At 34.8% G+C, this 15,749-nt stretch overlaps 1 protein-coding gene across 1 annotated transcript; it reads left to right on the forward strand.

The window, feature by feature from the left end:
• Positions 1 to 620: 620 nt before the first annotated feature.
• Positions 621 to 15,659, forward strand: LOC128999224 (enhancer of mRNA-decapping protein 4). Its single transcript, XM_054425620.1, has 7 exons — positions 621 to 761; positions 4,547 to 4,645; positions 7,426 to 7,631; positions 8,411 to 11,070; positions 12,736 to 12,899; positions 13,428 to 13,626; positions 15,470 to 15,659. Exons 2-6 carry the CDS (start codon positions 4,584 to 4,586, stop codon positions 13,621 to 13,623), a joined length of 3,288 nt encoding a protein of 1,095 aa, XP_054281595.1. The 5' UTR covers positions 621 to 761; positions 4,547 to 4,583; the 3' UTR covers positions 13,624 to 13,626; positions 15,470 to 15,659.
• Positions 15,660 to 15,749: the final 90 nt, after the last annotated feature.

A 15,749-nucleotide genomic window follows, 5' to 3' on the forward strand; every position in this document is an offset into this window, starting at 1 on the left:
TAGTGACGTCATATCTCTAGTGGCTAATGTCTTCTCTTGAGGCGGCACGATTACCGTAACGAAACGATGTGATTTCTGCGGCGTTCGTGGCATAGTTGGTAGCGTTTCGGATTGGTGTTCAGGAGGTCCCGGGTTCGAATCCCGCTGGCAGCACTATCTTTTTGTCAACAAATTTTTCATATCAGCAAGTTTGGTTGGTTAGGTTAGGTTATGACAGTTTAATTTTATAATACTAAATTTTAAAATTAATTTTATAATTAATTGAAAATTATAAGTAATCATTAATTAGATTTTTATCTTATATAGTTTTTATATTATCAGCAAGTCTGGTTGGTTAGGTTATGTTATGACAGTTTAATTTTAAAAATTAAAAATTTATTTTATAATTTTAAAACAATATTTTATAATTAATAAGTTAATTTTATAACTAAAAATTAAAAAAAAAATTAAATTCTTTCAACTTAGCAGTTCTAGCGGCGAACGCTGACACTACAAGATATGTTAGCCTTAGTCCCTCCCGTGTGCCCCACCGATCTACCACGACACCAAACCATTCCAATTCCATCCAAACCAAACCATCAACCAACATCAACAACAGAAGTCAGAACAGAACAGAACAGAACCAAACCAATAACCAAGTTCCATTTCCCCAATCCAACCAACCTTTCACTTTCACTTTCATTTTTTTACATCTTCAAATGAATGTGCCGCTTATAGTTAATAATGGTGTAATTAGTACTGTAATTTAAGGACATTTTAAGGTAAGTTTTCTATTGAGTAGTATAGTTAAGTAGGCTGACGCTGATTTTGAAACATGAGAGATACTTATTTGTATAAATTAACTTATGCCTAGCCTAGTTAAGGAAGTTACCGCATAGGCCTAACCTCAACCAACGCTGGCTAAATTGGGTTGGCCTAGGCTAAGGCCATTTTATAATTTATTGATTTTGACATTTAAAAATTTTGATTATTAATGGATAGCCTAGTTTCAATCGATATTAGGGTAGCCCAGTTAAGAAACTGTAACCGAATAATAACGTAACTAGTGTATTTACATGTTGCTCGAATTCGAGCAATTGCAAAGTATTACAGGAGTTATTTCAAAACGAATAACAGTCATACTTACAATGAGTTTAAAAGAGTCAACTCAAAGATTACCGGTGTATAAGTTAACTCAGACCAAGTTTATCTTCGTTCTTCGTTATTGATAAACCTAAAGCATTCCGGCCGGTTTTCTCCTTCTCAAAATGCCTCGCTGTACAGGCAACACAGGTCATTGATAGAGGGCCAATTGAGAACGAAAAGTCGTTTTTGGGTTAGTGTTAGGGCACATTTGTAACCTAAGTTAAAAGTTGAGATTGCCCAGGGTCAGGTACTGGCTGTGATGAGTTAAGCCTATATTACGCGCCACTGTTCTGTAGCTGCGGTCGTTATTACGATTACGCCTCCTGTCTATGTTTCGTTGTCGTAGCGTCGGAGGCATTAAAAAGAAAAAAACAACAAATAAACAAATTATAGGCCTAGCTACAAAAACCAACGATAAATGGACAAATTTAAGTTACAATCATGCTAACACGATTCGTCATAGCGACACAAAACAACGATAAATACACAAATTTAAGATAAGTTACAACCATACTAACACGATCCGTCTAGGGGGTTATGTTTACACAAACTCTAATAGTAAAATGTACTCAATGTGTTTCATTGAACTGAAAAATTAATAACAGCAATTAAATTATACAGCTGATCAAAATGTATTTAAACAATTATGTTCTTCATAAGGATAACATGGGAACTTTCAAAGCCACTGGCGCAGAGCCCAAGGGACTTTTTCAAAAATGTAAGGCCAGTTTGCAAATCTACGCGACACGCTCTTTCCAATGAGACGTCAATGGATAAAATCGGTTAAGAAATGGCGGAGGAGTTCAGTCGACAAAGTTTCATGTAGCGTATTAATTATATAGATCTGTCAGTAGGCCTAATCCATCTTTAGTCTGTAAAATTTGGCCTAGGCATAAGTTAGGCACTTAATCACAAAAACTATTTGGAATACAAATTAGCTGACAAGGCTTCATAAGTATTTAAGATGTAAAGTTAATTGATTTAGTAGCCTTACATGGAAAACACATATAAACTTGACCCTTCCTGATTGACGGCCGTATTATAACTTATGCAACTCAATCTAAAGGTCTCAAGAGTACAGCGCATAAGCTATAAGTTAAGTCAAAACAAAGGTCAATTAACTTGGGTATTTTACGTCAACCCTAGGTCATTAGGCTCTTAAAGGTTACAAGAGTAGGCTATGACGCATAAGCTAAGCTATAAACTGAATGCGTCAATTAACTTGGGTACCGGTAGCCTATTTTAAATTTGTTTCTTGGCCATCATCCTTAGGTCATTAGGCCTAGCCTAATCAATATTAACTTATTGTTGCAATAATTTTTTTTTTTTCTGATTAACATACCTTTGTTTTTTAAGTAGGTAACTTAATCTCGGGTTTTACCTCTTGTGTACATGCAAAGTTATAACTTTCCTGTATTGTAGGCCTACATTCTATATTACGGTATTTAAATATATCTATAAATGTTCTTCAGGTGGCCTAGTTATATTGTTAACGAAAGTAATGTTTATTTTGTGAAGGAAAACCAATTTGTAAGGTTAAATTTTGTCTTTTAAAAGTTCAATTATAGCCTAGACTTGTATTTTTAATATAACTGTAAGCTGTTTTTTATACTTTTTGAATAAAACCATAAACATATCTTGTGAGTTCTTACTATTATAACCAATTTAACCCTGTGTATCAAGTGTCCCCAAAGCTGTCTCAAGTATCCCACCCCTGGGGAGAATTGATACACTTTGCAGGCTTTTATTAAATAAAAATAAAAAAATATATAACATGATTTTTAATGTTTGAAACTTTGGGTTTAGCTAACCAAAATGTTCTGTTAACAGAAAAAACTGGTTAGGTGGTTCTAGGGAAAATAGGAAAAAATAGAAAAATATAAGTTATAAAACTGTATCAAGTATCCCCGGTCTCCCCTACTACTTCATACTTCTTAACTTACTTACTTCTTTTCTTCATCAGCAGTTGCTGGATAGATTGAGTCGGAACTAAATAAACTAATAGGCCTAACTGAACTATGCAGTCCATCGTCACAAAAAAAAAATTAAAACTATAAAACTTTTTTAAACTATGTGCATTGTAGGCCTACATTCAACTGTTTCTGCCCATGCAGTACTTAAGCTCCCACATGATTGTTTTGGATACATTTCATTTGGGAAAAATAAAATGGAACCAAAACAAAGAAATATTTTGAGACATTTCATTAGTTTGTTACTGTTATTATTATATAGGTACTGTAACGCTTAGTGGCCTGTGATTGGATGATCAGAAACCACTTGGTTACCTGTCGAATGTTTGGGAACAGAGAAACCATAGAAAGAAAATTAAAACATTGAGGAAAGATAACTGGATTTTATTATTATAACGTATTTAAGAGTTGATTTCTATGAGTTGCCTAATATTTTTATTACCTTTTGACAATGGGAAGATCAATGCTTGTTGATTATTACCATCAATATGTTTCTGTTCTGAAAGAAAATGTTCCAGTGCAACTAACTAAGTACCATGCAACTAACTTAGCAGGAGCGTACAAGAGCTGTTGTTTTGTTCATTGAGTGATCTTATGCTGTAGGCTACAGTTTTTGGCTAAGTTTTTTCTAAGTTTGTGTTAGTTGTCATTTTAAACGTTAAAGTTGGTTTACAGTATATTTGGACTAAGGTCAATGACATATTAAAATATCATATGATAACGCAACAGGCCTTTTATGGTTGTGCAATATTGTTATTACGTAGCTATGTAAAAATGCAAATTATGAGATTAACACGTTCGCTGCGGCCCATCAAATGGCAGGTGTAGCCCCAGTTGACGCAACGTCGAACAAACCTGATTGCCGGGCAATTGGCTTTCAAATTTCGGTCTGACAAATAGCAAATAACATGCGGTGATATCCTGATTTACGACGAGAGTCAACATGTAGCTGGTCCGATTAAATTGCCAATTGGACAGAGAAAGACGGGATAACAAGTTGATTTCTAAGCTTGCCAGACAGGGATTTTGCTGGGATATTTACTACCAACCTACAACACGACAAAAGCAAGTCACACACTACACGCTAACGTGGTATAGGTCCGCCTTCGACCAACGATAGGCTCGCACTGAGCAACAGATTAAGATTTTTGCACTGCAGTACTGACCCACCTGCAGCGAACGTGTTGATGTCTGTTTAAAAACAGTATTTGGCTTACTTTCTGTTGCCTATGTATTTTGTGTTTGTTGTATATTTCATTCTAAATTAAACCTTAGTTTTTATTATGCATGGTCTCCCTCCCCCTAATAAGTTACTCTAGATAATCTAGGTTTTACACTGTATTCAAGCTTATCCGAACTGCGTTCTGTCCCAATTAGTTCGGATTAGCCGTGGACTCAAAGGCTTAGTTAAAGTTATATAGCCTAAGTAAGTGTGACAATTTATGTTTCAGTTATAGTAACATTCACTCTGAGATTAATTAAGGAACCATGGATCCCTCAGAGTCAACATCTGCAAACAGCAATAAGATTGTTAAAGGATATCAAACAATGTGAGTAACATGTGTAGTATAGGTTAAACTTTTTTCAGGTCTAGAGCTGTTTGTTACATTACAAGTGGTGAGAAGCAGTAAGCTTAGGCTATAATTTTGTACCTGCCCTAATCCAGTTAAGCATAAAATCATAAAGTTGTTAATAAAACTAAAAACAAAACTAATAAAAATTGCAAGAATGTAAAAATGCAAGGCTGTTGGCATTCTCCTTGGCACTTTTAGTAAGCTTTGGCCAATGTCAGGGGGGACCTCGGACCAGCCGGAAAAAACTCTGTGCTTCTCTACGACTTGGAGGTATAGTCAGACTTGTTTAATAAAGAAGCATACATGATTATGGCACTTAGGGTCGCATACATTATTGTGGCACGTAGGGTCGCGTACGAGTGACCGTTCAGTGTCTGAGCCTGTTTTGTGTATATCTATATCTATATTAATAAAATTAGAGTTTAGTCTGTACATTGCTCAGAATCATAAACTTTTAGGTTATTTTTACGTTTTATACATTAAAGAAACCGAAACTAGTCTCATATAAATTTCTGTCTGTCACGGCCCAAGTGCCATTTTACGCGGCCTTCTGAAAAACGAGAGTACCTATCAAGATTCAAATCATTTTAATGTATTCACGGGATCGGCAAAATTGTCTTTAACCATTAAAATATGTCGTCCCTACTCTGTAAATAAAATTACGGATGTTTAAAAACCCAATTTTGTGCAATTTTTGTCAAGTTTTCTCCCAATGTCCAATGTCTATCACATAATCATCTATGAAATAACGAACAGCTGTTCGGATCAAGATTATTTTTTCTAGCTGTCACTGATATGTTTACATTGTTGTTTACAGATACCGCAAACGTTTCCGATCACGTTTTGAAAGCAAAATCCAAACCAAGTGAGATTAAAAACAACTATTTTCCTTACATAAAGGATTTAATTAATGGCAAGTTCAATAATGTGTAAAATGAAATTAGAGATTCTTTGTGTATAAAATTGCTCTGAAGTTTTGATAGCCGGGAAAAAGACCTTGAAACAGTGTTTTATAGGGCTGGGAAACTTACATTTATTAAATCATCGTCGCCAATAGCTTAATAACAAGGTTTCCACTCATTGACGGCGTTTCAATGGTGGTTGTGTAAAGTGTAAAGTGAAAAATCATAACTGCAATGATGCTAAACTCGCTTTTCCCAATGTGTCCAGTGCTGCACCTTATTTATTACATTAGTATTCAATTTAATTGATGTCTTGCTGTATAAATTTTGCTTTTTCTTTTATATGTCATTATATTAGGTTTATAGATAATAGTTTTACCAGCATATCTGAAAATTATATGCAAACCAACTGCTGTTCTTTATATAAGAAGGTTTCAACTGACTACTATAAGATCCCCGTGCGTAGAACGGGCACACAGCTAGTATATATATCAAGATTTATATACGTCGGTGAAATCGATAAATTGAGTAATTTTTGCCCGATTTTGATGAAATTTGGTTTGAAGGTGTAAGGAGGGATAAACTCGAATGAGTTCTTGACCCAACATGATTGGACCATGGGAACAGGGTTTTACGGGAAAAATTGGGTTTTCTCATTTTTGACCCTCAAATACAAAATTTACCAATTTCTCTCTAGACCATTTTAAAAAGCTTAAAAAACAAATAATGTAGTATGTCATAGTGTTTTTGTACGGTTATTGTTATTGGTAATAGAGAAAATTAAAAAAAAATTGTAAATTTATAATTCCCATGTTATTCTTATGGAAAATATTGTAAAATGTTGTAGTTTGCTTGTTTATGGAAATATTTTGATCAAACTTGGCAAATTTATTTATTTCATATTAAGCTACTAATATTTTACTTAAAAACAACTTTTTATTAGCCTCCCTTTAGCAGCAAACCTAGGTACTTGTTAAACCTAATGTTATTTAAATAGATTTAATTTAAAATCAATTTAGGCAAATGGAAATTCGCTTAGTCTGCAGGTTTGCTGCGGCGGGGGTATAATACTGTATTCATTACTAGCTGCTGTACCCATGTTTTGCTACAGGGAAAACAAAACAAAAAAATAGTGCTGCAATCTGTTGGTAAACCTTTAACTTGTTGTAACTGTTTAATGCCATTGAACTTCATAGAACCCAACTTGTTGGTTTATTTGAAACATCTGTCAATAATATTCTTTGCTTCTTTTTAAATCTTCTTTCAAAATTCCTGACATGGGTACTGAGTTATTCCCGAGATCAATACAATGATAATTAATAAGGTATTCAGGCCTATTGTGTCAATATATTATATTACAACATTTAAACAATACTCAAAACAACCTCACTACCTACTATAAAAACCTCTAATATAACATAAGGTTTTTTATAATCATGATTTATATTAAAGACAAATCAAGAGACCAGCACAGGTAGGCTACCTGAACATTATTACAAAATTGATGGTGTATAAACCTATTCCATGAATAATTCCAAATGTACCAAGTTTTGTGGCCATTGGTCCAGTGGTGTCTGAGTTTATCACTGCCAAATAATAAATATACAAACAAACATCCTCTTTTAGATTGTGTGTAATAAAGAAAGCAAATCAGTCCTGGATGAAGGTCTTGCAGTGCCACCCCCATAATAGCTTCTTCCCCTTAGGGAAATTCGGTAAAAAAAACAATATACTACCGATCTAAAGTAAAAAAAAAAATCACTAATGTAATTTTATATCTCTATAAACATTTAAATATTTCCGACTGTTCTAGAGAATTATCTCTTTACATTTCAATATTTTCAACTGTTCTAGAGACTTTTCAAGTGCAGAGAAAGAAGAACCCTTTGAGGTATACGCAACAGATGTAGCGGTGATACCTAGTCAAGGCACTCATGACACGGGTAGCTCCAAAGTCAAACTGCACAATATGGTGGATTACACCTGGGAGGAAAGGTTCTACACTGGTCAACTACTAGCAGTTCACATGAGTGGAGTCTATATAGCCTATGGCTTGAAAGGTAATCTTCAATGGCAAATTGTCTAAGACAAAGAGTGTTCAATGAATGGAATGAAATCTGAACAGTAAAAAGATTGCTTCAAAACCAGTTGAAGCAATTTCACCAAAGTTGACTCAAAACCACATAAGTTTAATCAGCAAGTAGATCTTTAAAGTGCCGAACCTGGTAGAACTGAATATAAACACTGAATAACAACAACTGAGTGACAAACTTTATTCAAGCTCAAGGAAATACAGTTGTCAATTAAAATTGTTTATCTAGGTCTACCAAAGCAGGATGTAGATTGTGGTTTTAAATTTATAAAATATACTCTTCTTATTATAGATTTAGTTTTTACCATACATTAAGGTATTTAAAGCTATAAGACAGGTAGCCGTTCTCTTAATTGAGTCTTGATCAACCCCCTCTTGGATGCACCGCCTCTGCCTGAACAAAAATTGATGTTGGTGTATTCTTCCGTATAATATATTTGTACAGTTATGACAATGTCTCCAACACTATCACTTAGCATACTTTCATAGTTTCTTTTGAGTACAAAATATTTTGTAAGAAAAAAATTTAAAACCAAGCATTGATATACTGTTTGCAGTTAGGCTTAGGAATGCATTCATATAACATCCACAATATATTTATATGTACAGAATTGTAAATGTTTACATAATTAACTTATTTGTAGGGTGTCTGATCTCTAGGCCCAGTTTCGTAAGGGTTGTTTAAGAAAGGGTTTATGTATTTTTCCAACTTTTGATTCAAACTAAGTAACCATTTCTTTTTTCCAGCTGCAAGACAAAGGGCTGACTCTGTGAGAGTGGCTAACCGAAATACTGATCTCAGAACTCTTATTAAAGGGTTTTCCGGTGCTGTACAAGATATATCCTTCTCTCATATTCCTGATGAAGTAGTCCTTGCTTGTGTGGACATGGCAGGAAATTTGTTGATTCATAAGGTTTTGGAAGAAAATCAACCAATACCTTACCTATCCTGTGAACTTATCTTACACATAGAACCCGATGAAACATACATACCTCAGTTAGGAGACTTCTACAGAGTGATTTGGTGCCCCTATATTCTAGATCTGCCAGACTCAGAAGAAGAGGAACTGGATCCTATAGAGGATGTTTGTTGGCTCTTGGCACTATCTAGAGGCAAGAAGGTTGAGTTGTGGAATGTAAAAATGGTAACGGATGGCAATGAAAGTAAAAAAGTAAAACCTGGACAGGTAGAATCAGGCTATCTAGAAATTACCGAACATACTAAACCCATTGTGGATGCAGCTTTTTCCCCTGACGGTACTGCCATAGCTACTGCTAGTTTGGATGGTGATGTTAAGTTTTTCCAAGTTTACATGCAAAATGGGAAAAAGCCTAGATGTTTACACCAGTGGAAACCCCACAGAGGAGAGCCTGTGTCTTCATTGTTCTTCCTAGACAATCACAAAAATTATAACCCAGAAATTCAGTTTTGGAAATTTGCTATTACTGGTGCTAACAACAATTCAGAATTGAAAGTATGGAGTTGTGAATCATGGACTTGTCTGCAGACATTAGCATTCCAGGTTAGTCCTGACACTCAACTCAAATTGAATGCTGGATTAGATTTGACATCTGGATTTTTAGTGTTATCAGATTTTCATCACAAAATCCTGTATGTGCTACAGTTGTACACTAATAGCGAAACATCTGCAGCAATAATATCAATTTCAGAGTTCCTCTTACCTTATACTATACTGAGCTTTGGAATTGTAGATGCTGGACTACAACGTTTCAAATCTGACAGATTAGAAGAATTGTGTGAAGATAAAAATGACGAAGAAGGTACACCAGGCATTTTGGTGAAAATGTATTTGGTACAACCTAAATCACTGCAAGACTGTCAAATAGCTTATCTACCTCCCAAACCTGGCTCTGTTAATAGAACAGAATTACTGCGTCAGGAGAAACACACATACCATGATAATTTGACTGATTTGAATGTAAATATTACTAATGGGGATTTGAATTCACCCAATCAGAATTTGAAAGAGTTACCAGCAAATCACTGTTCCTTACAACTGAACCTGATGACGCCAGATGCCTTTAATTCTCCTGTAAAACACGACTCTTCTGGTTCTTCACTAATTAACAAATCTGTTAATGAGGAAGCTAGCTATTCTACTTCAACAACTCTAGTAGCAAGCCCGCATTCACTAGATGAAACTGACAACAACCTACTAACTGGCGGAGCAGAAGGAGCAATAGCAATGGGTTTTGCGAGTGGTGGAAGTAGCCCTAGTAGAGAAGTTCAAGAGATTTTAGGAGAGGGTAAATGTTTCTATCAAGAAACTGACGATATTCAGCCAGAACAAGAGCAAGTCACGCCACCCGAACAAAAAACAGATTCAGCTGTCTGGCCTGAAATTCCTATGCTTAGAGCTACTGAAGTTAGAAAGAATGAGGAACAAGCCCGTAGAAGTGTAATTCAAGGCGACTGTAGTGGTGGAGGAGGTGATAATGAATTGTGGAAAGTGAATCAAAGGCTTGAGAACTCAGTAAGTACCATGATCCATGCAATGAATTCTGTGCTGGAAGCTTTTGAAGAACAAGCGGCTGAAGTAAAGCTTTTAAGGAAAGAAATACACCAGTTAAATTTGTTGCGAGAAATAGAAAAAATTATGACTCGCAACTCCCAAACACAGACTCTACATTTAGAAAATGTTCTTGCATCAAAAGATAACACACAACAACATGAAGCTTTGGCGGCAAACATTTCCCAATCGGTTATTTCTTTCCTATCTACCCAATTTCTTGACTCTGTAAATAAAGAAATTACAAAGACCGTTGTGCCGACAGTGATGAACCAGATGGAGGCGCTAAAACACCAAGTTCATATTGAACTTACTCAAAAGTTAAGTACAACCGACCATTTACTAAAAGAAAATATTTCAAAACTCGTTCATAGTAAGTCGGTGATGGATGTTTTGAGTACAGCTATAGTTTCCTCCATTACTCCTGTTATAACTCAATGCTACAAGGAGTATTTCAGCTCTGTCGCCTTGCCTGGCTTTGAAAAGTCGTGCAATACAATGTTCAGCCAAATAAACGATATTTTTGCCAAAGGCTCAAAAGAATTTGTGGTGAATCTCGATGCTCAAACCAGACGGGTTTTGGAGAAGAACAACGATCAAAGCGCTCAGTTGCAAGCAGTAGCGGAGATGTTGAAGACTAGTACCAACCAGATGGGGATGGATTTGAAGAAAAATGTAGCAAGCATCGAGAAGAATATATTAGAGGCTGTGACTCGAGCACTGACTCTCCAGCAAGCAACTCTAGAAGGCAGTGTGATAGCTGCTGTTAGGTCTCGAGCAGTCACTCCAGCTCCACATGTGATAGACACTCAACTACAGCAGACCCAACTGTTACAACTCATCAGCCAGGGACAAGTCAACACAGCCTTCCAACAGGTAACTATGACAATTGACTACAAACAAATGCTTTATCCTTTCACAATACAAACTTGTCAATTCAAATAACAAGACAACAAATTATTTACCTTAAACAAATTTTAACAACATTAATCATGAATAAAAACCCAAAGTTTTTGCGAGATTTAAGAAATCTTATGTTTTGAGCAATGGCAAATGGCTTTGCTCCAAGGCTTTTTTTAGTCGAGATAAAAACAAAATTAGAACGCTTTCGCAAAGGAAATGCAACATCAATGCGCTTCTGTATTGCAGGGTTTCTAAATGCATTTTTAAAGTTAACTGTGTACATCTCAAAAATCTGTTTATCTGGTAATTTGGTTATCCATTATGACCCTAGTCCCGTCCATACCAGTTTTAATAGGTTTTAATGTATATGACATCATTATCACTGAGATCAGAAGTAACACCGTACAAGCTACGGTACTGTACTACAATTTTCTTTAATCTCTTGTAGACTGTTTTTTTTTGTTCTGATACAGTTAGTTGTGGTGTGCATGTTACAGTTTTACATTAAAGATGTCTTATTTTATTTTCATTTTTCTTTTTTAAGATTTCAATAACAATTTAAGTTCCTTTAAGCTATTGGTTTTTTGTACACTTTTTCTGTATCGACCTTTGTAATAGAATAATTAGTCATACTTTAGTTGTTGTTTTAATAGTGCTTTATTGTTATTACAGTAACCATTGTTATTAACCATATTGTTAACTAGCTGTAACCCGCGGGCTTTGCCTCGTTTAACTTCTTAATTTTCAAGATTATCTCGTTCGCATGGCTCAATCACGTCCTGGTTGAAGTTTGTTCGCTACGCTCACTCACCTTTAGGTTGGAGCTCGTTCGCTGCGCTCACTTGCCTTCAGGTTAGCTCGTTCGCTACGCTAACTCGCCTCCAGGTTGAAGTTCGTTCGCTACGCTCACTCACCTTTTGGTTGCAAATTAGCTGTTGTCATAAATGTAAAAGAAATAATAGTGCTGCACCCTGTTGGCAAATCCTTGTAACTTTAATGCTATTGAACATCATAGAACAGAACCAACTTGTTTAATTGAAACAGCTGTTAAGATTCAATAATTCCATTTCTCATAAGGTTAACATGGGAAACTCCAGAGCCACTGGGGCGGAGCCCGAAAGGATTTTTGAAATAATAATATGCCTATATGTTAATCGGGAATGTGAGCTATCATCATGCCAAATTTCAGCCCAATCCGACCAGTATTTTTCGCGCTCACTTGTCACAAACATACATCCATACATCCAAACTTTCTCATTTATAATATTAGTAGGATAACCATTGTAAAACTGCACAAACAAAAAATTCCTGATAGTAATAATATTTATAAATCTTGTCTCGAATTATGATGAGAAAAAGAATCTCATCTCGAACTTATATATGTTTTAACACATTCACTGCTAATGATATGTAATACTTTTATAAATGGCTAAAAAACACAAATATTAACATGATCATGTTAATTGAGTGACAATATATCTTTAATTAAATAAATTTTATACTATAAATTGTGGATTAAAATATATTATGTAATTATATACATCATGTATTATATATCTGCTAATATACTTATGACGCACAAGTGCGTCATTAGCAGTGAACGTGTTAATGTAATATTAACACAAGACTATTGTGCAGGCACTGTCAGCCTCAGACTTGGGCCTGGTTGTGTTTATTTGTGAGAATGTCAACCCACAACAGCTGTTCAGTCAAGTCCCCTGTCCTCTGCAGCAACACGTTCTGTTGTCTCTGGTACAACAACTGTCGGCCGACATGAACAATAATACGGAGATCAAGCACAAGTAAGTGTTGAGCATAAGGTGTTTTGAACACTTTGACTACACACTTCCCAACTAACTCACTAAACAAGGGCTCAGTCGAATGAGGGTGATGTTTGACACAGGTGGAGAAATGAAATATTCTTCTAAGTTGTGCAGTCCGGCACTCGTGAGCCCCACTCTTATTTTGATGTGTGCTTAGGGGCAAAGTATGTGTTTTCATATACTATTGTAGTTAATTGAAGTATTGTTCAAAACTAAGTGTTGATTCAATTCAGTGTTTGTTAGGTTTAACAATTTTTTTTGTTAACAGTGTATTAGTCATGTTATTTATGGTATTTTGTTAGGTTTTATAGTAAGATTCATGATAAACATGTTAGTATTAGGCTACATTTTCTTTTTAACCAAAAAGAAGAAAATGGTTTAGTAAACAATATTTGCCTTAAATTTTTGAGATACAGGATTAGATGTTTTTAAATATCTTTTAAATCGGTTTGAGATTTAAAAGGTCTGGTTTTAACCATCACTAATTCACATGTCATATAATTTTAGGTATCTGGAAGAAGCTTTAATGAACCTAGACATCAACAACAGTGTGACTCGGGAGCATCTGCCGGCCGTGTTGAGCAATCTACAGCGGCAACTGCAGCTGTACATCTCCAGCAACCCCAACAATAGAATCACTAGGAGCCTCAAACTGCTCATGATGGCCTCCCAGTCCCTACTGTCATCCACCAAACCTCATTAACTGGTGAGAGCTACCAACACTATGTACAGTGTAAAGTAATACCTTGATTAACTGACAATCCTAATTGTTAATATGGTACTAAAGTCATACTATGGTGCCTATCCTTTTTGGTGGTTTGCAAGTGTATTTCCCAAAATAAGAACAGCTTAAAGTAAAGTAAAATGTAAATTAAAACTCCCCGCTTTCACTATGGGGATCCCTTTACTATGTAAAAATTGCAGCGAGTTTTTAGACTGAAAATAAACCTTAAAAATAAACTTTTTGAAAAAATCCCTTTTTGTAGAGAAAAAAAAAAACAAATAATTAAAAAGTTTATTCATGTGTTATACGCTTAACAGTTGCGGAGAAAATTCTAAGAAACCCTATTTAAATCATTCTAATGGAGAATAAGTAAACTATCGTCGTTTTATTGTTTATGGTTATATTTTGATCAAATTTGGCAAATTCATTTGTTTCACACTAATACCTTCCTTGAAGCAGCAAACCTAAGCACTTCAATTAACTTAATGCCTTTTAAACAAGGAATAAATTTGTTATGTTAAAGAAAATATCTCATTGAAATTCGTATCAGGAAAGTGAAAAATTGGCCTAGTCTGCAGTTTTAATGTGGTGGGGATATTTTTAATTATCGACCATTGTGTTCTGAACTTCATCTTTATGTGTCATCCTTTGTTTTTTTTTTCAAACACCCTTTGTTGGCCAAACTGAGCTTCCACTTGATAAAAATTTTTATTATGGTTTTGGTCAACCAGTTTTCAGTGTAATGGAGTTAAAAAAGGGGGTTGTTGGCTTGACCCACCAACGAAATATGCTATTATCACCTATTGATTTCTCTCCTATACACAAACTTATTAACTGTGCCAACCAGTTTATTTACGTGCTTTCTTTGTGTGGAATAATAAAATTGAAACTTAAATAATGACGTTAAAATTTAACATTTGCAAAAATGTCATGCTTGTTTTGAAATAAAGTTACCTTGCAAAATTAAGTAAAATTTAAAAAGTAAAATTTGATGAAGATATTAAATGAAAACCATTTTTTATAATACTGTAATTATAAATTGGACAGTATCAGACCACTTATGACGAAAAATTTTGTTTGAAGAGACAAAATTAGATTTAATATCGTGGTTTCGTGAAATAATGCCTAATAGTCGTCTCCTGAAATTAGTCACAACCTAAAATTTGTCCAGATAGCCTAGCCTACAATGAGATAGTCCAGGATTCTGATGTGCTCTTTAATTAATTTTTGTTTCGGGTTTATTGTCTCAGACCCAGGTTCATCTAAGTTCTTGTGTAATATGTTTTTCTCTTTGTTATTTAAATCTCAACATTAGAGTTTAACTGTAAGAAAGGACCATGAGGTCCTAAATTCGCCTCAATAAAGAAGGATTTTCATTTCAACATGCAAGGTTATGGATTGGCCACAATATCTTGTCTTATCATCTGTGACACCAATTTTGATGAGCTGTTAAATTCTTATTTATCTAGTTTTAAAATATCTAGACACATCGGTATTGTTTACTAATCAAGCCTTATATGCCCTCATTGCCTTTTTATGTGTTGGGAAATTAATAGTGTGATTCAAAAATATGTAGTAAATCAGATAATACAGTAGAACCTCTTTAATCCGAACTAATTGGGACCAGAGGTTGTTCGGACTATTGAATAGTTCAGATTACAGAACATATACAGTCTACAATTAAGAACTACTGTACTGTGTATTGAGTACAGAAATGAGGCGTTCGTATCAGTAGACGTACGAAGTAAAGAGGTTCTACTGTATTACATAGTTGGATTTGATATTTGAAAAAAAAGACCATTCTAATTATTTGTTTACTTTGCAGGCAGATTTTACAAGAATCGACTTATTACTAACATTCCGAATGTTCTCTTCTGACAATCATGGGAAAGATATGGATTTCACACTGTTTCAATCCAGCTTTGTAAATAGAAAATATCCTTTGTATCTTGACTTGCCAGATCAAAATATGCATAAACAAAAATTTTGAAAAAGATCTTTAATTTTGACCAGACCCCAGTAGTCATGATTCTTGACCAACTTGAGCCTAAGACAAGAGATATTTCATATTTCATGACAAGAGTTTTAAGTTTTGTTTAAATTCT

The sequence above is a fragment of the Macrosteles quadrilineatus genome, unplaced genomic scaffold, assembly GCF_028750875.1.
Source record: "Macrosteles quadrilineatus isolate MER2022 unplaced genomic scaffold, UCM_ALF_1.0 Scaffold_8__2_contigs__length_117827958, whole genome shotgun sequence".
NCBI lineage: Eukaryota > Metazoa > Arthropoda > Insecta > Hemiptera > Cicadellidae > Macrosteles > Macrosteles quadrilineatus.

Bases quoted from the DNA above. Each gene is read 5' to 3' on its own strand.
- LOC128999224 (XM_054425620.1), top strand. From the start codon at position 4,584: ATGGATCCCTCAGAGTCAACATCTGCAAACAGCAATAAGATTGTTAAA. The intron at 4,646-7,425 runs GTGAGTAACATG...CAACTGTTCTAG, and splicing joins GTTAAAGGATATCAAACAAT to AGACTTTTCAAGTGCAGAGA. The intron at 7,632-8,410 runs GTAATCTTCAAT...TCTTTTTTCCAG, and splicing joins TATAGCCTATGGCTTGAAAG to CTGCAAGACAAAGGGCTGAC.